A 24473-nucleotide genomic window follows, 5' to 3' on the forward strand; every position below is an offset into this window, starting at 1 on the left:
GAAGGGGATCTAGACCTGGAGACAGAGCGACCATGGATGCCTCAGCAGGCGACAGCGCCAGGACATAAGGAGGGACAGACAGGTCCTGGATGGTGCCAGTAATCTGGGCAAGAGTCAGGGCCAACTGCTGAGTGTCAGGAGGCTGTTGCAGACGGAGCACATTGAGATTCTTGAGAAAAGAGATGAGCAGGACTGGGCAGGCCTGACCGTTAAAGTCCGAATATGTCCCAAGTCCATGTTCCGAATATGTGCCAATCACTATTCACAACATAGTGATCCAGCAGGGACCAAAGTCACTGCCCTCGTAGAGCTGACGTTCTCCTGGAGAGAGTAAGGCAGGCAGCTTAGCAACCATCTAATATTAATATGCCAGGTAGCAGTAAGATCTGGGGAGAAAAGTACCCTGGGCTGTTCTGAGAGGGAATAGATCATTTCAGGGGTAGGAAGAAGGAGCTTGCTGGCAAAACTTAAGGGCTGCCAGGAAAGGGATGGGCCCTGTCATGCCCAAACAGGGAACCCCCCACCCACACGCTGGGCCTGTGGCAGCTTGTGCCCACTGATGACTTCAGTGACTTCACAGACTCTCCCCCCAGACGTTCGTCATGGGAGCCTGGTTTCGGGGCACACGGCCAGGCGCCAGTGCCTGCTGTGGGCACCGCAGTGGGCTGTGTGATCCCAGGCGGGCAGCCACCTGGCCCGCTGCCCTCTCCTGAGGCAGCACACGCTCCAAACCTGCCTGGGTTTCCAGAGCAATTTGTCAGAGCTGTTCGGGGCAATCAGAGGCTCTGGCTCCACGTGGAGCTGACACAGCCGGGTTCCCAGGCAGGCAGGAAGCACGTGGCCTTGCATTCCTGGGCTGTGCTGCGGGAGTCACCAGGATACGGGGGCATAGCCCCAAAAGGTACTGTGCAGGCCTTGGGATCCACTGGAGCTCACCCTGCCTGTGTGAGCAAGGAGACCAGGGTCACACATGACAGACACCTACTTCAAGAGTCACAGTCGGCTTGGGAAGAGGAACCCAGGCCAGCGCAAGGGAAGGTGGGAAGAGATCTTGGAGGAGGGAGCAATTCAAAGGCCCTGAGGTGAAAATGTTTCCGGCATGTTTGGGGACAGCTTCCATCCAGCTGGAGCAGAGTGAGGAGGAGCTGGAGGACAGAGGGGACAGACCAGATGGTGTGGAGCCTAGGGGGTGTGGGGAGGGCTCTGACTCTCACCCTGAGTGTGGTGGAGCCATAGAGAGCCCTGAGCAGAAGAGGGCTGTGATCCCCGTCGGCTGTGCCCATCTTGGCTGTGTTTGGGGGGTGGGCACAAGGAGGCTAGGCTGCTGTGGTGGTGGCTGGGCCATGGTTGGGAGGTGGCGAGCACTGGGTGGATCTGCATCGATTTGGACCCCATGCCTCTCTGCTTCCAATCTCTGAAGACCTGCCTCGTATGCTCCCAGGCTGCAGGGTGGAATGTGGCCACTCACGGCTGCTACCCTGGAACATCATTCCAGCCCCGTGCAGAGACAGACTGACTCACAAGCCATGCCACACACCAGGGGCTAGGGCAAGGTCGGTCCTGCAGGTGTCTGGGTAGGCAGTGTTATGTCCAGGGCTCTGGCTGTGTCCGGATCACAGCGCTACCACTCACTGACCGTGTGGCCTCCATCAGTTTCTCTGAGGCTCTACTTCCTCATCTGTAAAATGGGTATAATGATCAACTCTGGTCTAAGGCTGTGTGGATGAACCAACATCGTGCACTAAAGTACTTAGCACAGGGCCTAAGACATAGCTGGGTCCAAAAACATCTACCGCTGCTCAATTTTATGCTTGCTACGCATTGACTGTGACTGCTGTGTCATCGAGAGTACAGGCTGGTGGCTGGAATTGGGGTCTCTTGAGCCAGGCTGCCTGGGTTTGCATCCTGGCTCTGTCCCCTCCCGGCTACATCATTTGGGACAAGTTATGTAATCTCTGAGCCTCAGTTTTCCCAATTGAAACATGGGATGGTGGTAGTTCCTACCTCATGGGGTCATGTTGGGGACCACCCTGCCTGGTCTCAGGAAGCTGTAACCCCCCATAACTTAGGCTGAGTGAAAGACCTCCAGACCAGGAGCCACTAAGGAGACAAAATTTATTTCCCTGGCATGAACGCTGCCTGTTCTATTGCCTGGCTCCCTTGCATGATCGGCAGTCAAAGATGGGTAGCAATTCTCTAAGAAAGAGAATAAATCTAAGACAGACTCGATCACCTGGGAATGTGGTAAGGGAAGAGACTCCAGGCTGTGGATATGAAGGGGTGATGGACATCAACCCCTGCCCCCTCGGCTTTGTCAAAGCCTGAGTCCTTGTGAGAAATCCAAGTCTCCTGGCTGCCTTTGTCTTCTCTGTTAACTCAGATGTGCAGGGGCGGTGCAACCCAGACCAGAAATGGTGGACCCGGGAGGTAATCAGGCCTGGGACATAGAATATGCAAGATCCTGTGAGATCTGTTTGCTGGAGGATGTTATTAACTTGGAATTTAAAGACACAGACAGGAAACCTTTGGAACCTGTAGTCCTTTCATATGATAAAACTCCAGTCTGTGCCCAGAATCACAGGGGGGGTTCTGTCTGCACCTTTGTAAGTCACCTACTTCTTTTGACCTTTTCTGCCAGACTGTGAATCCACAAATTAAGTCTGTATTCTCAGTAAAAATCTGCTTGGGAATGGATATGGGACGCTCTCCACTAGAGAGAGTGGCCCTTCTGTCCCTATTCCCCCACAGGACCTGGTTGTCTCTGTGTATGTTTTTCTTGTGTTTCGACGTGCATCCGCAGCCGAGATGGATACTGCTGGACGGTATCCGTCACAGGGTTGCTGTGGTAACTAAAGGAAGTGACACCTGTCAGGTGTTCAGAGCAGGGCCTGGCCATGGCAACAGGCTCGGATCAGCACTCTCACCATCACCTGCTGCGCCACTGCTCTCCCTCCTGCAGGCAGGGGCACAGCACCTGTTGTACCTGTCACCCACCCTGGGCCACCCATCCAGACCAGAGCATGGCACATATCCACACAGCTCTGTGATTTCTCCAAGTAGCCTATGTTTTTTTCAGCTTCTTTTATAAGCCACAAAACCTCTACTCCAACAAAATCTTCAGTACTCCCCTAAGGTACAGCTTGGCCTCTGAGTGATGGTGGGGTTAGCGTGCTGAACAGGCTGCCGCCCTGCCCCTGTCCTGGCTGAGTCCAGAGCGTGTGCTTTTAGCCCCTGGACACAGCACATCCCTTTGTAATAACTGCAGCTCAGGGAGCCCACTCCTGGTTCCCAGACTGTGCGAGCACTTTGCACATGTGAGCTTGTGAGAGGGGAAGCAGGCAAAGGTTGCAGTGTATCCGTTGGGGCTGGTAATGGAACCTAGGTGAGGTGAGCAGCACGGCCCACATTCTCATCCACCACCTGGTGCTGCCTCAGTCTTCAGGTCAAAGCCAAGGCCCAGGGAGGACACCTGTCCACGCTGGTGCTTCAGAAAGGATGTGTGTTCACTCTGTGGACTGGTCAGCAGGTGAAGAACTAACTCCACCTTGCTCCAGGCAGTTAGAACTGCTTGTGGTTCATGGGTGTGTGGGAAGCGGCACCCGCCCCAAGGGGCTGGACCGAGATACACAGCGTGTTCAGGGGAATAGCTCTTGGTTGAGGCTGTGCCGTGCGTGAGGCACCATCTAGTCCCAGGCTTGTCAAGGATGAAGATGGATATGTCATGGGAATGCCTTTGGCTACAAGTAACAAATTGCCAGCTCAGTTGGAGGAAGGCTCTTAGCTCATAGAACACAAAGTCCCAAATTAGGGAGGCCCCCAGGACTGGTTAATTTCTTGACTCAGGGACCCAGGTCCTTTCCCTTTTTTTTGTTCTGCCTTTATCACCCTACAGGCTAGCTCCCCTCACAGTCTCAAGGTGTCTCATCATTCTACCAGATAGTCACAGTGGAAAAGGAAGTGTTGTTTTCTGCAAGTGTTTTTCAGTACAAAGATCTTCCCCAGAAATTGCCCAGCAGACCACACACACACACACACACACACACACACACACCCAATGTCTCACTGGCCAGAAGTAGAGTCCAGGCTCACCCCACACCCATCTCCGACAAATAGCTTCAACCAATCAGGATTTCTCCCCTGGGCTGGGTGTTAGGTCACTTTGCCCAGGCAAGGCATGAGTAAAATCAGCCTTCATGTGTAGGATGAGGGATGATTAGGATGACATCCTCAGTGTCTGCCACAGAGCCTAAAGAGGGGGCAAACCCATCTCAAAAGAGGCAATGGATGAAGCTGGCTGACAGACAGACACCCTTTTCCCTTCCTTCTTTAATCATTGCATGTGTTTAGCTCCCAAAAGTTGGATGTGCCTGATGACAAGGTAGAGAAATATGTGTCATAGAAAGTAAAAGTGAAGGTAAGATCAGTTATTTTGATATAGTCCTAGAGTGAACCCTCTACAGCCACTGGAGAGAGAGGGCCGTGTCAGTCAGAGAGACTGACACGGAGAGATCTCCAGAACGCATTGTTGAGGTAAAAGCCAGATGCAGAGCAAGCTTACAGTATGCTGCCATTTATTCTGTACAGGAGGGTTGGGAGGATACACCCTCCGTCTCACGTACACATGCTCAAGTGTGTGTAGGTGCTCTGTTGAAGAAGAAAGGGCGGGCCAAGGCTGCCTCGAGGAGGCAGACTGAGTCTTGGACGGCACTTCCTTTCACCTGTGCCGTTTGTCTAGTTTATTTGACTGTTACTCTTTGCACATTCCCATCATCATTACATCCAGTGGCCATCAGTTAGTATACGCCCCCCCAGAGGTTTTTCTCCGAACCGGTTCCTTGAAACATTTGACCAGTCCCTTACATATTTTATATATGTGTTACAGTCCGGCATGGACATCCCTCTTGAAGTTGCATGAAACCACTTTTACACTGACAGTTTTTACATTGTTGTATTTCTTTTCTTCACTTTCAGTAATGGTCAGGACCCACTAAATTGATTTTATTACCCACAGTTGGGAAAGAACTGTACATTTGTTCTTGTAAAAAAGGCAAAACAAAAAATGTCCAATAATCATAAAACATATGTACTTTAAAAATGACAAAACAGAGTCATGCTTTGCACCATGCCTGTTCCCACCAACTGGAGCTCAGACATGTACAGAAGTCTGTCTTATTCTTTGTGCTGGCTACGGAGTTTTGCCACATGAGTATGCTTATTTAATCCTCTATGAAAAGACGTTCAGGCCACATCCAGCTTTCCTTGGTCACACACAGCACTGTAGTGACCATCCAGGTACATGTGCCCACATGTACTTGTGCCGGCTTCTCTGTGGCATGGATTGCTGGGAGATCATGGGTTAGATGGATGCCGCTCATTCTTCATTTCTCAATGCAGATGCTATTGTCTCCTTGGGGGAGCCTGTCCCGACCACACTAGACAGAGTCCACTCCCAGTATGACACACTGCATGGCTCCCTGGACAGCCCCCCCCAGATGTGCAACCTAGGCTCTGTTAATAGGTGTTTGTTGCTAAATTGTAGAAGGTATACAGTTGGAGCTTGCTTTTTTAAAAAATCCAGTCTGATAATCCCTTTTAATCGGGGTGTTTAAGCATTTACATTTAGCCTTGACTGCTGTGGCTCAACAAGTAGGGCACATTATTCCACAAACCAAAATGCCACCAGTTCGATTCCCTGGTACAGTGTATACCTGGGTTGCGGGTCAGGTCTCCTGTTGGGGTGTGCAAGAGGCAACCCATTGATGTTTCTCTCACACATTTCTCATCCTCTCTTTCTCCCTCCCTTTCCCTCTAAAAATAAATCATTAAAATCTTTAAAAAACCATTTATGTTAAGTGAAACTTGATAATGAATGGATTTACATTTGCCATTTTGTTCCTGGTTTTCTCTATGTCTCTTTCTTGCTCTTCTTTCTTTACTGCCTTCTTTTGTATTAAGTAAATGTATTTTAGTGTACTGTTTGGGCTCTTCTGGATTTTTGGCTTTTTTTTTTTTTTTAAGTTAAAATGTGCATCTTATCATCAGGGTAATTTGGATTAGTACTAAGTTAATTCCAATAAAACATAGAAACTTTTCTCCAATATAGCCCCATTTTCTTCCCCTCCTTTGTGCTATTGTGTCATATATGTTACAAACCCAACAATATATTAGTATTATTATTGCCTTATATAACTTATGTTTTTAAGGAAGTTGGAGAAGAAATAAGAAAATATGAATCTATACAGTCTTTTATTCTAACCCACGAATTTACCATCTTGTACCCTTCACTTCTCCAGATAGATTCGGGTCACCACTTGCAATTATTTTCTTGCAGTCTAAGGGCTTCTTATGTTGTTTTTTAGGCAGGTGTGCTGGCAATGCATTTTCTCAGTCATTGTTTACCTGAGGGGAAAAAATCTTTATTTTGCCTTCATTTGTGTAGGATAGTTTTGCTGGATATAGAATTATTTTATTTTTAAGATTTTTTTCTTTTTAAACAGAGGGGAAGGAAAGGAGAAAGAGAGGGAGAGAAACATCAATGTGTGGTTGCCTCTCCTGCACCCCCAACTGGGGACCTTGCCTGCAACCCAGGCATGTGGTCTAACTGAGAATCGAACCAATGACTCTTTGGTTTGCAGGCCAGCACTCAATCCACTGAGCCACACCAGCCAGGGCTTGCATATAAAATTCTTGGTTGACAGTTTTTTTCTTTCAGCCCTTAGAAAATGTCATTCCATTCCATTGTTTCTAATGAAAAGTCAGCAGTTCGTGGTATGGCTAGTCCTCTGTGTGTGATGAATCCTTTTGCTATTAAAGCTTTCAGGATTTTATCTTAGTGTTTAAATTCCAGCTGTTTTTCTGGGTGTGAATGTCTTCATATTTATTCTGCTTGGGGTTTGTTGAATTTCGTACTTATGTAGATGAATGTCTTTCATCAGATTGGGGGAGTTTTCAGCCATCGTTTCTTTAAACCTTTCTTCTGCCCCTTTCTTTTTTCCCTTCCTGAAACCCTTGATGTACAAATGCTGAGATGCTCGATCTATCCCAAAGGTTCTGCTGAAGCTGAACTTCTCGTTTACCGAGCTGGGCAGGGGCGGAGGGACCACTGGCCAAAATGCCTCAGCTGTCTCTGTTCTTACCTGGAGTTCAGCATTTTTTCAAGTACAAATGATTCTTGGATTACTGTATGCCCTTGGTCAGTCTACAGCATGCTGATATGGTTGTTTTTGCCAGATTTGTGCTTTTGAGGGTGAGGATTTGCCGTCTCCTCATTTAGCCATAGTCAAAAGTCCTACCCCTTAATGTTGCTAAATTGATCTTCAAAAAGGATTTATTGACTTACATTCCAAAGGCATTAATTTTCTCATTAAAGTCCTCTTACTGGAAATGGAATGAAAATTTTTTTAAAAGTGTTAAAAGGTGATTGCCTCAGTAGTGTGAGCAGCTGGGTCCCTGAGTTGGGTTGCAGTCAGTAGCATGAGATTTGCTGCAGCGTTAATTCCACAGGAATTCTGTATTTGGGGTGTTGAGCTGTGGTTTTAGATTCGAGTCTGGTGTGTAGTAGGTACCTTTAAAAATTTTTTTAATGAAGAGCTACATCATAAGATGTATTTTAAATCTTTAAAAACCCACAAGTTACAAAACAATGTATTAACATGATCCCAGGTATTTAAAAATAAATCTTCTACCCATCCACCTCTACCCCCGCCCCAAAAAAAAGTCCTGTTACTCTGGTTGTGTATATGTGTAATATTTACAGAGGAGAAAAGGTAAGGCCATAGAACAAATCGTGAACCGGGGTTGCCTATAGACAGGCAGGCAGGACCCCTACCTTCAGATGTGCAGACTGTGCCCAGGAGACAGGGAGTCTCACAGGGGGTCATCCACCGGCCGTGGATGATGTTTTAGATTCCCTTAGAGCAGGATGTCAAACTCATTTTCACCGGGGGCCACATCAGCCTCTCGGTTGCCTTCAAAGGGCTGAGTGTAATTTGAGGACTGTATAATGTGACTGCTCCTTAGCAGTTAAGCGGAGCTCAGCACTGCCGCCGGGTGGAAACAAGGTGCCTGCCGGATAAAACCAGGTGGAGGGCGCGGGCCTTGTGGTCGCCCCCTGTGCTATAGAGGCACTAAATGTGCTAGGGGGCATTCCCGGGGTGGGACTGAGAGCTGTGCAGTCAGCTGTACCTTCAGCATTTTCTGCAGCAGTAATGTATTTGTGTCCCTTATATGTGAACAACCTTTTTTTGTTTCCCAAGAGTAAATTTAAACAGATTGGTTTGTGATGTGGGATGAATGTGATTGCTTACTTTTGTTTTCACTTTGCAGCGACATGAACACAAGGGCTGGCGGCGCTGCCCAGGCCTACAAAACGACCAGTGCAGAGACTCCTCGGCCTTCCCAGCTGGTGCAGCCTGGCCCCTTCCCGCTCTCCGCCTCCGTCCCCAAGTCCTTCTTCTCTAAGCAGCCCGTGCACAATAAACACCCAACGGGGTGGAAGAGAAAGGATGAGCCCCCGCCACGGCCACTCCCCTTCACTGACCCAAAGAAGTAAGTGCCTGGGCACCCAGGCTTAGGAAGGCGCTGCAGGAGCCAAGTCTGGGTGTCTCAAGACACGGAAGAGGATGACTTCTCTGTCATCATCGTCAGGGCACTGTGCCAGTCTGTACACTGGGAATACAGCTGTGAACAGACACACAAAGATGCCTGCCCTCAGGGGGCTGACAGTTTGGCTGGGGGGACAGCCTAAAGATAGAGAAGCGTGCAATGGGTCAGACAGGGGCTCGCACTGTCTGGTGCCGGTGTGGCTGGAACGTGTGAGCACAGGAGATCGGAGAGGTGATGGAGACAGATTGTGGAGGGTCTCGTGGGCCACCTCCGATGGTGTTGGCATCTGCCATAAATGAGGGGTGCCACAGGAGGGTGTGGAGCAGAGGAACATGATCTACACTGGGTGCTCACAGGGTCCCTGCGGCCGAATTCGGGGCAGGGCCTATGAGGAGCTGCTGTGACCGTCCAGGCAGGAGACAAGGGGGCAGGAAGGGGTGGAGGCCTCCGAGGAGGGTGGCTTCCAGTCAGATTCTCTGTAGTGGGAGCCAATAGGGCTGCTGGCGGGTTGGCTCTGGTGTGAGAGAAGGCGAGGCAGCCGATGATAGCAGGTCTTATGGCCTGAAGGGGACATCTGCCTTGAACTGAGATGGGGTGAGCAAGAAGCAGTCTTGGGTGGAGCTGCAGAGCTCAGTCCTGGATGGTCACGTTTGTGATGTGCAGAAGACACCAAGGAGGCAGTCAGGTAAGGAGTCTGGAGCTCAGGAGAGATCAGGCTGGAGAGAGAAATGTGAGTGTTGTTAGCATAAAGGCAGGAGGCTGGGGGAGCGCACCAAGGACCAGAGTGTTGGTAGAGAAGAGGGGAGGTATAAGACCAGACCTGAGGCCTGTCCTGGTTCAGAGCATAAGAGGAGGAGCCCAGATTAGTGTGAGGTCCAGGGAGCCCGAGGGTGGTGGACCGGGAGCAGCCAGGTGGGATGACCCTGACGCCTGAGTGTCGGAATGAGCCTCATGGAAGTGCAGGAAAGGATAGAGCAGAATTGGAGGCAGCTGTGTGCAAAGCTCATTTGAGGGTTTTTTCTGTAAAGCAAAAGAGAGGAGTATGCAGTGAAGGAAGGGTCTTTGTTTTTTTAAGGTAGATGGATGTGATATCTAAGGTTGATGAAGTACTTGCTGCATGCCAGTCTCAGTTCTAAGCTCCTGTATGTCAGTGAAGTCAGTGGATCCTCACAAGAGCCCCATGAGGCGGACCTGTCATCCCATTTTGCAGATGAGGCAGCTTGACCCCAGACTCGCACACGGGTAACGGATGGAACTTGGATCAGAGCCTGGGAGCCCTGGTCCAAGGCTCCTCTGCTGCTGGGTGGGAGCAGATCTGTCCTCCTCCATCCTATTTCTAACATCATCCTACATGACCTGGATGGAGCCATTCAAATGTGTGGGTGACACAGAGCTCATGAGGACAGGGGTGTCAGGAGACAGAAGCCGGGCCCCTGGAGATGGTCCCTTCTGAGCTCACACTAAGAATCCAGTTCACACACACCTGACAGCCAGCCAGGGCTCTCTGAAAACCAGGTTCTCATTCTCCTCTCCCCTGATTAAAACCCCCAGCAGCTGCCTGCTCCTGGGATTAATGATGAAGTCTTGTACTTACTGAGCATGTGCTTTGTTCCAGGCACCAGTGCACCATGCGTTTTGCCCAAACTCCTTCCCAGTCCCTGAGTGATCTGCCCCTCGTCCCCTGGCCCTCATGTCCTCCCACTCTTCCCCTTGCTCATTCCCCTCCGGCCACGCTGGCCTCTTGCCACTCCTCAGACTTGCCAAATACAGGCCAAACCCAGGGCCTATGCAGAGCTCACCTGTACTGGGCTTCCCTCAGCTCCTCTGACTGGCTCCACAGGGGCCCGGTCTAATGCCACCTCCTCAGGTGGGCCTTCCCAGCCACAGTCCCTGCCTTCGTTCTGTCACTTCTCTCGCTCCCACTGCCTGTTTCCCCCACAGGAAAGCAGGTGCCACTGCCTTGGTCGCTCATAGCCTGCCCAGCAGTCTGGGCTCTCCGTCAGTGAGTGTATGCGCCATGTGTCTCATTCTCACTTCAACCCCGGAAGGTCCTACAGAGCCTCCACTTCTCAGGGGGGCCAGACCCCGCCCACCCTGGGATGCTCCTGCACAATGGCAGCTGCTCTGGCCGCCCTTCCCCCGAGTGCTGTTCCCTCTGCCTGGGTGCCCCCAACCCCTACTGGCTCACTCTTGCCCCTCACCGCACTGGTGTGCCAGGGCTTCTGAGACCAAGTGCCACAGACTGAGTGGCTCAGCAACAGAAACTTACTGTCTCACAGTTCTGGGGGTGAGAAGTCTGAGCCCAAGGCATCTGCAGGGTTGGTTTCCTCTGGGGACCACGAAGGACCGTCTGTTGCACTCCTCTCTGCCGGCTTCTGCCGATCTGCTGGCGGTCTGGGATTTCTTGGCCTGTAAACGCTTACCCCGATCCCGGCCTTCATCCTCACTCGGCCTTCTCCCCGTGTGCACGTCTCTGTCCACACTCCCCTTTCTGCAGCACCACCAGTCCCTTGGGATTAGGGTCCACTGTGGTGGCTTTATTTTACCTTGATTACCTCTCTAAAGACCCTGTTTCCAAATAAGGTCACATTCTGAGATTCTTGGGTTTAGGACTTGACTTTGGCAGGGGGGGGCCATAGCACCCGCCCTCAGATGTTAGCACAGACACGCCATCCTCGGGGGAGCCCTCCCAGCCCCCATCCAGGCCCGTCCCTCCCAAGCCCATGCTGCTTGTTTTCCACGGAGAGAATCCCAGGGCACATCAGACAGTCATTTGCTAGCAACTTCCTCTCTGTCGCACCTGCTAGACTGAGAGATTCGGGAGAGCAGAGACACGTGAACCCCAGCCAGGGCCCGGCACATAGTAGGTGCTCAGAAAGTAGACCTGAACACACGACGGCCCTCAACAGACAAACACCTCCTTTTTCTCAGGAAGGCTTTTTGTGTGTGTGTATAAACATGTAAACTAAACCCATAAAAATTTGGGAACACAAATAGTTTCATGGATTCTTATAAGATTCATTAATTGACACGTACATTTTCATCCTATGCATAAGATGTTAACTTAGAATTATCGCTTTCATCCACATATTCCCATTTAATAAAGCTGTCTTGTTCAAACTACCCCTGAGCATTTTGGAGGTAGTATCTTTGTATTGTTAGAGAGACTTCTGAGTCACTAACCTAGTTTTTCAGAAAACATCGTCACTTCCATCTAAATTATTTGAAATTAAACATGTTTTCTTTTTTAATCTGTATGATGCTCTTGCTAAAATTTTATATCAAGGCATAGTAGTTCCTTTGCATGACTGACTTACCTACATTTACACACCTGCTCCACCGCATACTGTCACAGGCCCTTGACCGGAATTAACTCACTTGATCCGCACTACAGAATGGTGAGACAGCATTCCCTTCACATCCTGTTTTCCAGATGGGAAAAGTTGAGGTACAGAGTGGTTAAGTCACTTGCCCAGTTCCATCCAGTCAGTTAAGGTTATTTGCTGCAAATATTCTGAGTGTTGATTTTGTAAACTTTGTCCTTACATATTATGAGCCCCCTCTCAGGAATGATTACCAAGTCCATCTATATTTCTTTGCCTCCTTTTTCATGATTCTGGCTATGCATCTCCTAGAGGAATGACAGTGGTTGCAGCCAACACAGCGACCCCTGCCTTCAGCCACGCTACTCCACTTGGGTTGGCCCTATTTATCCTCCTGGCTACCCCATGAGGGGGATCCTGTTTCTACTCCCATTTCCAGATGAGGAAACTGAGGCACAGTACCTAGCCTAGGTTACCCAGCCAGGAATGGCAGGGCTAGGATCCATACCCAGCAGGATAACTAACTGAGCATCTCGTCGTGTGAGAGACTCAAGGAGGATGCACACACAGGACAGTGACTCATGTTTGCTGAGGATCGATTTCTAGGAGGCAACAGTCTCTCCTGTATTTGGTGTTCCCCCTTACGTCTGAGCGCATGCGCTGGGGAACAAAAGGCGGAATGAGCTAGTGAAGGACAGAGAGTCTGTGTGCAAAGGGAACCAAGAGCATCTGCCACAGAAGCCCCTCGTCCTCAGCCCTTCTGCTGCAGGCCCAGGCTGTGCTGGGGCAGGCGGCTGGGGCAGGTGGCAGCCTTGCTTCGACTACTTTGTCCCAGGGCTCTTAACTCGTTGGCCTGCCCTCCCCCTGCCTTTAGAGGGGCACCATAGCAGTAGGGCCAGGGTGGGAATCCCTGATTGGCTGCTTACTTCCTCTTTAACCCCTCAGTTTCCCTCTGTTAAAAACAAAACAAAACAAACAAACAAAAAAAACTTTATAGCCCTGGCTGGCGTAGCTCAGTGGATTGAGTGCAGGCTGCGAACCAAAGTGTCACAGGTTCAATTCCCAGTCAGGGCACATGCCTGAGTTGCAGGCCATGACCCCCAGCAACCGCACACTGATGTTTCTCTGTCTCTCTTTTTCCTTCCCTTCCCTCTCTAAAAGTAAAATAAATAAAATCTTTTTAAAAATCTTTAATTTTAGAGAAGGGAAGGAGAAAGAGGGGGAAAGAAACATCAGTGTGTGAGAGATACAGCAGTCGGTTGCCTCCCACATGCCCCACACTGGGGACCCGGCCCACAACCCAGGCATGTGCCCTGACTAGGAATCAAACTGGTGACCTTTCAGTTCGCAGGCCAGTGCTCAATCCACTGAGCCACACCAGCCAGGGCCCCTCTCTTTTTTTTTTTATTTTATTTTTTAAATTACAAGTTGACATTCAGTATCAGTTTCAGATGTACAACACAGTGATCAGACATTTGTACAACTAACGAGGTGATCTCCCCGGTGAGTCCGGTGCCCCCCTGGCACCACTGTACACGGTTATTGCAGTGTCTTCACTGTGTTCCCTGTGCCGCACTTCACGTCCCCCTGACTGTGTTTATAATTGGGATCTGACTTCTTAGTCCCGTTGTTCCCCTTCCCACCCGTCCCCTCCAGCCCCTCCCATGTGGCGATCATCAAAATGTTCTCTGCGTCTGTGATTTTGTTTCTGCTCATTTGTTTTTTAGATTACACATGTAAGAGGAATCATATGATATTTGTCTTTCTCTGTCCAACTTATTTCACTCAGCACAATACCCTCTGGGTCCATCCATCTGTCACAAATGGAGAGATTTCATTGTCTGTATGGCTGATGTCCCACTGTATATATGCACCGCATCTTCTTTATGTGCTTGTCTGTCGGTGGGCGCTCAGGCGGCCTCCGTGTCTGGGCTGTTGTGAATAGTGCTGCAGTAAATACAGAGGTCCAAGTGTCTTTTCAAAGGAGAGTTTCGGATTTCTTCAGATAAATACCCAAAATGGAATTTCTGGGTCATATGATAGTTCTGTTTTTAATAGTTGAAGAAATTCCATGCTGCATCAGTTTACAGTCCCAAGTTTCCCTCTCTTCAGACTGGGATCACAGTCCCCTCTACCAGGGTTGTTGTGAAGACTTAATACTCAGTTAATGGATGCGAGACTGCCCCCACCCCCAACCCCAACCCCAGCACTGAGTTCCAGCTGCGAGGTGCTCAGCAGGTGAGGGTGTGGCTGGAGGAAGGGCTTTCCAGCCATTGGGAAAGGTCAGGCTATCAGCAGCCCTCAGCCGTCCTGGTCTTGCCCCAATGGAAGGGCTTGCGCTGCCCTTTCGGGTTGGGGGCCCCTGGGCCACCCTGAGAGGCCTCAGAAGGCTGACACAGCCCAGAACAGGCCACACTGGCACCGCTCATCCCTGAGTGTTGAGCAGGTCAGCCACGGCACAGGGTTGTTGTGAGATCCGTGTAAGTCCTGGCTGCTGGTCCATGTGCCCGCAGATCCAGGGCCCAGTGAGGATGATGCAGGTCCTGGGGAGCTGCCTCTGTCATTGCCTTGAAAGTAGAATGGAGATTAGGAGGCCAAGCACCCAAGTCACACCCAAGGACCCCAGTCCCAAGCCCCCAGCACCCTCACGCATGAGAGGGGCACCCCGCCTGCTGTAGGACTGCTGAGGAAATGAAGTGGAACAATGCGTGCGGAGGGCAGCCAGCGCCTGGGAGGGAGGGGCACTCAGGAGGCGAGCTCTGTTGCTGCTGGCAGTGCTGAGACTACAGTCAAGAGCAGTCCCCTGAGTTCAGCTCAGTTCACACACCAGCTCTGCTGTCGTCGTGTGTCAAAACCCTTCGGAGCATCAGTGCCCTTGCCTGCAGAGTGAGGTGGTTACAGTCTGGGGGGAATAAACACGGTCACCCACGAGACACACTGGCCCCAGCTGAGGGCCCTCATCACAGGGAGCTGCCGAGGTCACTGTTGGTGCACATCGAACTCTGCCTTCATCGTGAGAGAATCTCGGGGTGGCTCAGAGTCTCAGGCAGAGGTGGGTTCTGAGTGGCCTTAATTCACTGTGCCTCAGCTTCTCCAGCTTTAAAAGGCAAAGATCTGGAGTGCCTGCACCCCACAGGTGGTGTGCCTGAGTCCCAGGAAGTGCCTGGTCTTCAGTGGCTGGGCTGACGGACGCTGGCATCTGGTGGTAGCTGACACCTGGCATTTGGGTGCCCTCCTTATTCAGGTTCAGGGCTCGGGGCTCCGCACAGTGTAGGCACAGAAGGAGCTGGGGACGGCCTCTCCCTAATATCCCCACCATGTATCAGGGTTGCCGCATACTCCGAGGCCTCTCCCAGCCACCCTTCCAGGAAACTCCGCCTGCCGCCTGAAGCACAGACCTATGAGTGTCCTCAGCAGTGAGCTGGCAGAACCCCCAGCTCAGGCAGGCTGATGGAGGTGCTAATTAGCTTAATTAATCCTCCCCAAGAGAGCTGCCCCAGTTGGAGCCCAGAACTCCCAAGTCCTCTGGGATCGGACCCAGCCAAGTGGGCGCCTTTGGTCACCTCCCACCTCTGGCCCTTCAGTAACAAGAAGTTGCTGTTGTCGGGGTTCTGACTGCAGAGCCTTCTTTGTCGTTTTCCTGTCGTCCTACTCTTTTCTAATGCAAGTGATTTAATTCCACGGCATACCCAAACCTGACTTCAGACAGCATGGGCACATTAGAGATTCTGTGCGGTGCTCCCGGTCAGAACCTTGAGGAGAGGGTGCATCCTTCTGGGTATTTTCATTTGTGTTTTGAAATGCATAATGTACATTGCATTATGCAATGTACAATGTACAATGTAAAAATATGTACAGTTAAAAAAAAACTAGTCCAAAAAAGTTTGCAGTTTTGAATGAAAACTGAACCACTGTCACTTCCCTGGCTCCCAGCCATCCCACTCCTCTCCCCAGAGCAACCACGGTTTCCTTCCTTCTGCGTGCTCCCAGAGACGGGCCAGGCTTGACCAGCACGTGCGACCGGGAGTGCTTCTCTTGCTCTGCTTGATTTACCGCTGCCTCCTTCATTTGTGCTTCTCAAATAACTTGGCGACAGTTCCATGTCAGTGTGTTGAAGGTGATCTCTTCTTTCCAGGAGTCAGGCAGAAATTCATGTTGTCCTCGGAGGTCATTAGATTTTGATAATTAGGGAGACCAGAGATCTTGAGAAAAAGGAAAAAGATCAGAGCTACACAAGCCCAGTTTGGTTCATTTTCTTTAACCTGGAATTAATGCCATCGTAAAGTATTGCTTCAAATTTGCATTGTAGAAAATACATTGGGAAACTTCTTCCAGAAGAAAGAAAGAGCAAGAGTGATCAATTGTGTTCTCCAGACTGAATTTTCATTGTTTTTTCCCTGTAGACATGTCACAGCAACCCGCTAACAGCACCAGGCCCTGAAGCCTGCAGTGGGTGAGACAGAAGCAGATGCGAGGGCAGGAAGGAACGTGCTAACCTGACCTCTTCCCAAGAGCCAGCCTTCCACTGTGGGGTTAAGAGTGCGCTGTTAGTCCTAGCCATCTTGGGATCTGAGAAGGAGATTTTAGCAAATGAACACAAACATCGGGGAAGGAATGCTCATGTTCTTTTGGCTTAACTTTTCAAAAAATCTTTTCTGTTTTATAAAAGTCATTTAAGCTTGTTATAAAAGGAAGAGAGGAAAGCTGGGAGGAAGGAAGAAAAGTAGGGACATTGCTTAGGAGGGAGGGACAGAGGTTGGTTGGTTTCATATAATACTCATTTAACAACTACATTTAACTACCTGATGTGGCAGCCCTATTCCTGACTCTGGACACAGTGCAGAAGGCTGCAGGTGAGGTGGAAGGAGGGGAAACACAAATGCACAGTACACACAACAAACCCTCATGAGGTGAGTTCAGTAACGTAGCACAGGATTGTGTGACTGAGTGTACCTGGACTGGGAAGAGAGCACCAGGAGGTTGAGTGGTCAGGGGAGGCCCCTTGGAGGAGGTGACATTGGAGCTAAGCTGGACAGATGAGAAGTTGCTATTCACAGGGAATGCTGGAAGGGGACTCGAGGCAGACAGAAAAGCCAGTGCAAAGGCCCTGGGGCAGGAGCATGCCTGGTGTGTTTAAGGAACATTAGGAGGCCTGTGCAGGAGGCAGTGAGGACAGACAGGGGCCAGGGAAGATGTTTGGGACCTTGGGGGCTGTGGTTAAGAATGTTTTTAGAAAGTGAATCCCCCATATACCCAGTTTTGGAGCTAAGAATGTGGTGAATTTCAGTATATCGAGCTAAGCTGTGTGTGAGGTTCTTTTCCTAAAAAAGATTTCCTGCTGTACATACCACTATGCATTCATTCCCATGGCCTACCTGGGAGAGCCTCCTCCCGGGTCATGCGGATTGGCTGCACTTCGTTTTAGCAGCTGCACAGGGTGGCTCTGTGGTGCCTCGTCGTCATCCCCAGAAGGGCCTTCCCCTGCTTCTGTGTTTGCCCTGCAGACAGGCCCCCGTGAAGTACCCTCGTATACCCGGCACCCGTGGGTTGATGTGGACCTTTCTGAAGGACCCACTCCCAGAAGTAGGGCAGAGAGAGAGCATGCTTTAAAGTTCTTAGTAGGTCCCAACTGGTGTGGCTCAGTGGATTGAATGCCGGTCTACGCACCAGAAGGTTGCTGGTTCAGTTCCCAGTCAGGGCACATACCTGGGTTGTGGGCCAAGTCCCCACTTGGAGGTGTGTGAGAGGCAACCGATCGATGTTTCCCTCTCCAAAAATAAATAAATGAAATCTTTTAAAAAATAAAATAAAATTTTCAGGAGGTCTTTTTTACACCCCTCCCAGTGGAGAGTGCCCCTTTCTCACTGTAGATGAACAGAAGGCCTGGCCTGCTCCTTCCCCACCGTCAGTGGGCACAGCACACAGCATGCCTTGCACCTCCCTGGACAGGGGATTCTGGGAAATGGCAAAAAGTCTAAAGGGGAGGGAGGACAGTGGATCCCCTTCCACCTCCAGTGGGAGGAACATGTACTCTCTGGGTCGTGTGCATCTCTCTCTCTCTGTCTCTTTCTGTTTCTCTCTCAAAGCTAAAGCTTTTCGTTCACACAGAGAACACTGTAACAGAGCCAGTATTACCCCAGACCTGGAATTCTAATTTGAGGAGAAATATGACCTAACAAGAAAAAACTTTCCACCCTCTGTCCCTTTCTTTGTTAAAATCCCAGAGCTGGCAGCTGAGAAAATGAGGGGAAAACATACACTTCAAAACCCTCAGTAGGCCCAAGGCATCTTATTTCTTCATGGGTTCAAAGACTTATATTTTTTAGTATTTTATTTATTTTTTGAGAGGGGGGAGGGAGGGGGAAAGAAAGGAGAGCACCATCGATGTGTAAGAAAAACATTAACCGATCGCCTCTCACACACCCCCGGCAGGGGACCTGGTCCACCACACAACCTAGGCATGTGCGCTCCTGGTGACCTGAATCGAACTGGTGACCTTTTTGGTTTGTAGGCTGGTGCTCAATCCACTGAGCCTCACCTGCCACAGCATTTTTCTTTCTTGAGTTACAAAACGATGTAAGTCTGTGTGTTAGCTTTTTAAAAATTAGTTATTTTTTATTGGTATAACACGTAATTATGGTAAATAAGACAATCAGAAGGGTATAAGTCGGTCCTTTTTTCCACTTCCTAATGATTCCTACCTCCCAGAGTTAATCAGTGTTCATCATCTCTTCCATCTCATTTCCTGCATCTAAAAGCCATTTTTTTAAACAAATATGATTGTGCTCCACCAGCACGTGTCTTTTTTCATGCCATCTCCATGACATGAACTCGGCAGTGACGCCTGGGGGCTCTGCAGCCTGGGGGCCTCAGCAGGAATCTCCACTCACAGACTGTGACTCGGGACAAGTGCCATGGAGCTACTTTGCCTCTCTGTACCTCAGTTTCCTGTCTGTTCACTGGGGTGTGACAGTAACAGCGGCTCCTGGGGAGGGCTGCTGTGGAGATCAGACAGCGTGCACAGGGTCCTCGGGTTGGTGGATGGTGCCTTCCACACCGGGAGGGCCGTGCCCCTGCTAGCTGTTGCTTCTTCTGTCCTGGATGGTGGTGTGTCAGGTCAGAACCCAGGTTTTCACCAGTGAAGTAGGACCTGAGCCCACAGGCTGAGCCACAGAAGGCAGGAGGAGCCATGACAGGTATGGCTCAGTGGGTTGGGCATCATCCCGTGGACCAGAAGGTCGGCGGTTCAGTTCCCAGTCACGTGCCTGCATTGCGTGCCCCGGTTGGGGACGTGCAAGCAGGAACCTACCAATGGTTTTCTCCCTTCCCCTCTTTGTAAAAATAAATAAATAACATCTTTTTTAAAAAAGAAGAAGGGCCCTGGCTGGCGTAGCTCAGTGGATTGAGCGTGGGCTGGGAACCAAAGTGTCCCAGGTTCGATTCCCAGCCAGGGTACATTCATGGGTTGCAGGCCAGAACCCCCAGCAACCGCACATTGAATCTCAATCTCTCTCTCTCTCCCTCCCTCCCTCTCTCTCTCTCTCTCTCTCTCTCTCTCCCCCTTCCTCCCTTCCCTCTCTAAAAATAAATAAATAAATAAAATCTTTAAAAAAAGGATTAAAAAAAAAACATAAAAAAGAAGAAGGCAGAAGGAGGCCTCGGTAATTCCCAGGAGTGGTGGACGAGAATCCCAGAGGAGGGCCAGGGAGCTGTGGGGTGGCCATCCATGGAGCCGGCAGAGGGGATAAGGGAGCAGTAGAGAGACTGCATGCAGTTCAGGGTGCTCGTCAGCCCACGCAAGCTATCACAAGGCCAGCCCTCCTTCCCAAGAATCCGCTGTGTCAGATGCCGGCCAAGTGCTTTGCAGCAAACCACGTGATGCCATGACATCGGCTTGTTTTCCTGATGAGCAAACCAAGGGTCAGAATGGTGGTGTGACTTGCCCAAGGTCTCATGGCAAGAGTAGGCAGAGCCAGGACCCAAATCCAGGTCCATCTGTCTCCAGGGCTCTGGCTTTTAACCCCAGTCTATGCTTCAGTGGGTTTTAAACCACAGAGTATTCTGGAAGGCAGTGCAGGGTCAGCTTTGAGGGGTGGTTAGAGTGACTTGGGCTCACAGACCGACTTCTGGAATGGGAAGCCTAGTAGAAAACAGGGATGGGAAAGTCTGGGTGCTCCGAGACCCCTCAGTTACCTCATGGTGTGTGAGCTCTCCTACCCCATTTGACGGATGAGGAAACCGAGGCTAGGGAAAGCTGATGACAGCTCCTAAAACACCCAGGCCAGAGGTCTGCTGCCTGTGGCCCGCCACTTGCCTGTGGGTACCAGCTGCCCGGGAGGTCCCCTCTCTGCAAGACCCCATTCCTCATCTGTGGCTGAAGGTCCTGATCCAGGCCACCGTCATCTCACGTACAGGAGCTTCCTTGCTGTCTCCCTGCTTCCACTTTTCTTCCTGCCTCCACGAGGATCACTTTTCTGTTCGGCAACCAGAGCAACCCTTCTAAAACGAGAATCAGGACCTAGCACTCATTCAGTCCGCACAGTGGCTCCTGAGTTCCTGCCCCCACCCAGGCCTCACTTCCCAGCACCCCTCACAAAGCCCATCCCCCATCCCCGTCATTCTGTCCATTTACCCAGCTTTATTTTCCTCAGCTCACCTCTTTCCACCTCGCATTCTGGGGCCTCTCTGTTCATGTGCTCGTCTGGCTCCTCAGCTGGAGGTCAGCTGCATGTTCCCTGCTGCACTGTCCTAGGGCAGGCGTGGCACAGAGCAGGCTCCCGGGCAGTGTTCGGGGGGTGGGGAGTGATCGGAGGACAAACGAGGTCCCTCTTCACATGCAGGTGGGGTGGAGAAGGCTGCATTCACTCGCCCAGTGACCGCAGGCCTCCTTGGGTCAGGACAACGTTGAGAAGCAGCTCCAGCCTCCTCAAGATCTCCCTGACCCTGACCTTCTCATTCCAGGCAGGTGGACACCAACACAAAAAACGTATTTGGGCAGCCACGGCTGAGGGCGTCCCTCCGCGATCTCCGCTCCCCACGGAAGAACTATAAGTCCACCATTGAGGATGACCTGAAGAAGCTCATCATCATGGACAACCTGGCCCCAGACCAGGAGAGAGATGCGGAAGTGCGTAATGGGCAGGTGGGAGGGCGAGGGCGGGGACATACCTCCCTGGGGTCTCTGCAGCCTCTCCCTGCGGGTCCTCAGCCTTCAGTCCCTGCCAGCCCTGTTTGGGCGTTTGTGGCTTCATGGCCAGAGCTCAGGGCATCGGACTTCTAGAAGCTCAGAGTAAAGCAGCTTGGTGGACACCCAGGGGATTTATTCCACCCCAGAGGACCTCATGCGACTGGGGGAGATGCTGTTAGAAGCACTCATGTCCTTATGGAGCCCAGGTAGAAGCTCCTCCTACCCACACAACCGCAGGGACCAAAGGGGGAGGCAGGGTTCCTAGGGGCCAAAACTGCAGTTGTCCTTGGTTCCTCTACACCCCGCCCGCCCCTGACAGGTCTTGCTCTCAGGCAGGCACTCTCTTATGCGGACTGAGAGGGCTCTATCCCACCTTAGGGGAGGACAGCCCCCTGTCCTCAATGGTCCTCAGCAGTGACTGGCTCTCACTGGTCCATCTTGGGCCACACCACCTTCCCTAACCTTACCTGTAGCTGGAGGTAGAGTTGGTCCTCCAGAACCAGGTGGGCTGCATCCGGGGGGAGGAGTGGGGAACCCCCAGGGAAAACTTGTCATGCTTTGACCAGCAAGGGGACAAAGATGGATGCTGGGTGAGTAAAAACCACAGATGTCCCAGAGAAAAAGGAGCCTCTGATAACAGTGACCACGGGCCAGGCCATGACCGCGCCCCGCATCCGTCCCCTGTCTCAACAACAGTCGCCACCGAAGAGTCTGCAGCGGACCTTGTCTGACGAGAGTCTGTGCAGTGGGCGGCGTGAGCCCAGCTTTGCCAACCCGGCCAGCCTGGAGGCGGGCCTGCCCAGTGACGTGCTCTTCACCAGCACCTGCGCCTTCCCCTCCAGCACGCTGCCTGCCCGCCGCCAGCACCAGCACCCACACCCGCCCGGCGGCAGCCTCAGCACCATCCCTGCCACTGGCAACAGCTTCCCAGAGAAGAAATGTGAGCCTGGGTAACCTGGGGCTGGCAGAGGAGGTACCCCGGGGTTGGAGATCAGGGGGAGGTTCAAAGGCCAGAAGTCACTGGAGTCAGCTGAGAGGGAACTGGGGTGCAACATGTACTTCAAGGGGGTCTGCACATGAACTCCTGGGTATCACCTGGAGCAAGGGATTGTTGGCCAAGCCTCAGGGGTCACCTGGAAATCTGGGGCACCCAAGGATTGGGGACATCTGATGCCAGAAATGGGAGTTCAGTCCCTCCAGATACTACAGTCTGGGGACCAGGGGTTTGTATCAGCCAGCCCCCAGCCTCACTCCCTGTTCCTGCCCCAAGCAGATGATCTAATGAGCGTCGCTTTACCTGCCTGACTCCCCCAGATCTGCCAGGGCGGGAGGGGTACAGGGATGTGGCTCATCCATCCCTTCATTCATCCAGCACATTTACTGGGTGACCCCCATGGAGGGGGCGCGGTGTACAAGACCCTCACCAGAAAGCCTCCGGTCTACCCTCGGATCCCTTCCCCATGCCCCAGGAGCTCTGACACTGAAGGGAGTTGCAGAAGGGAGGGCCAGGCTCAGAGGGCGGCAGCACCCACGTGAGCGTACAGGAGGCTATTCGTGGTCCTTCCCAATCGCCCTGCCTGGTTCATCGCAGCACACTGGTGTTCTGAATGCAGTGCTTCCCGATCTTTCTGGTGTGCTAAGTCGTGTGCAGCACAGCTTTCCCCGGTCCAAACAAATTTGGATTCCAGAGATACGTCTGCCCAAGGGCTTTGGCTGAAGGGCTGTGTCTTGTCTTGTCTAGATGAAGCCTCTTGGACGCACAGAGGGTGGGATGGAGGAGGCTCTGGGATGTTTTTGAGGGGGTCTCTCTCCACTTGAAATCCTCTCTTGGCTCCCCATTGCCATAGTGTCTGGATCCATACTCCTGCCTGGTGTTGTGGGGCTCAACCTCGGTACCCTCCTCGAGACCCTCCATCCAGCAGACTCTCCCTCCTCGGGGCGCTCCACGTGTCTGTTCCCTGCGCCCGCCATGCTCTTTTCCCAGCCCTGTTCTTGATGACTCCCACTTCTCTTAAGGGCTTTGCTCAGTTACTGCTCTTTCCTGGACGTCTGCCCCAACCCCAGGCTGGGTTATCTCCCTGCTTACGCTCCAGAGCACCGGCTCACCCCTCCTCACTGTCATTCCACAGTGCTGAGGCCAGGCTCTGCTCTAGGTGCTGGGCGCACCGTGCGTGATGAGCACGTCAGGGAACAGTCCCACCCCAGCGGAGCTGAGTTTTAGTGGGAGCTCCCGAAGCATCCCTAAGCTTCCGTCTGTGTCTCCTTCCTTTGTCTCTCATCCTTGCTACCCCGTTGCCTAAGGCAGGGCTGGCACATGGGTGGCATCCAGCACAGCCTGAGCAGAAGGTAGAAGGTGAGGGGGGGCCACGGCAGAGGCAGCGTGTGCATAGAACACAGAAAGACAGACGTAAATGCCTCTGACCGGTCCTGCCTCATCCTTTCCTTTTCGTCTCAGCTCAGACGCTGGCACCTCTAGGACGTCCTCCCTCCCCACCAAAATGAGTCAGGCACCTCCTCTTAGCCCCCACCACAACTTGGATTGGTCCCATCCCATTCCTGATCCCTCTGCCTTATTTCCCCATCACAGTCCCACCCACTCTAGGCTGCCACTATGTGGGAATGGGTCTGTCTCCCTCACTGGACTGGGGCCTTCCTAAGAGCAAGACATAGGTCACTGTGGTGGCTCCAGCCCAGGACTCTGTCTCACAGAGCACACACATACACCTCTGTTTGCCCATATGATGCTCCCCACCCCCCTGAGCCAGGGAGAGTCCCATCTGGCCTTGGCATGGCCGGGGTCCCTGGGCCTCGCCACCTCTCCCAACCCTGCTCAAGAGCCCTTTCCAAGACACATCCATCCTGGCTGAAGAAATGTGGTTGGCCTGGCCCAGGCCTCACCAGTGAAGGACCTCCACCAGCTCAGCAGTGACGTGCCAGCAGGCTGGCAGTGCAGAGTGTGGTGCTCAAGGGCTCAGCTTGCTTCCTGGCCTTTGTCGTTGCCCTGAGCATTCATTCAGCAAATGCTTACTAGGTCCGCTTTCCCGAGAGCCGGGTGCCCTGGGGTCCCCACTCACAGAAGTAACCTCTCTGTGCCTCAGTTCCTGTGATAGTAAACTGTGGACAACAATGGCGCCCACCTCACTGCGTTAATCTGAGATTCAAAGTGGTTAATTTGTGGGAAACACTGGTGCGATGCCTAGCACGTGGTAGATATTGAAAAACGAGGAGCTGTTCATCGTCTTTGTTGTTAGTATTCTGTCACCCGGAGCAGGTACTGGGATGGGCCGCAAGTCCGGCTGGTGCCTGTGCCCTGGAGAGCAGGGCTGGAGCGGTGTCAGCAGGGCCTTCCGAGCACGAGG

The 24473-nt window shown here is 51.8% G+C and overlaps 1 protein-coding gene across 8 annotated transcripts in view; it reads left to right on the forward strand.

Moving 5' to 3' along the window:
* Positions 1–24473, forward strand: part of SIPA1L3 (signal induced proliferation associated 1 like 3) — a 244966-nt gene that overhangs the window by 210336 nt on the left and 10157 nt on the right. For 3 of the 8 annotated variants that reach the window (XM_036012983.1, XM_036012982.1, XM_028529116.2), the window contains 3 exons: positions 8326–8547; positions 20889–21069; positions 21811–22054. In XM_036012983.1, coding sequence (XP_035868876.1) covers positions 8326–8547; positions 20889–21069; positions 21811–22054 — 647 coding nt within the window. Of the gene's footprint in view, positions 1–8325; positions 8548–20888; positions 21070–21803; positions 22055–24473 lie in introns of all 8 variants that reach the window. The other 5 variants (XM_028529115.2, XM_036012986.1, XM_036012984.1 and 2 more) reach the window with 4 other exon arrangements.

The sequence above is a fragment of the Phyllostomus discolor genome, chromosome 12 (assembly GCF_004126475.2).
Source record: "Phyllostomus discolor isolate MPI-MPIP mPhyDis1 chromosome 12, mPhyDis1.pri.v3, whole genome shotgun sequence".
In the NCBI taxonomy this organism is placed as follows: domain Eukaryota; kingdom Metazoa; phylum Chordata; class Mammalia; order Chiroptera; family Phyllostomidae; genus Phyllostomus; species Phyllostomus discolor.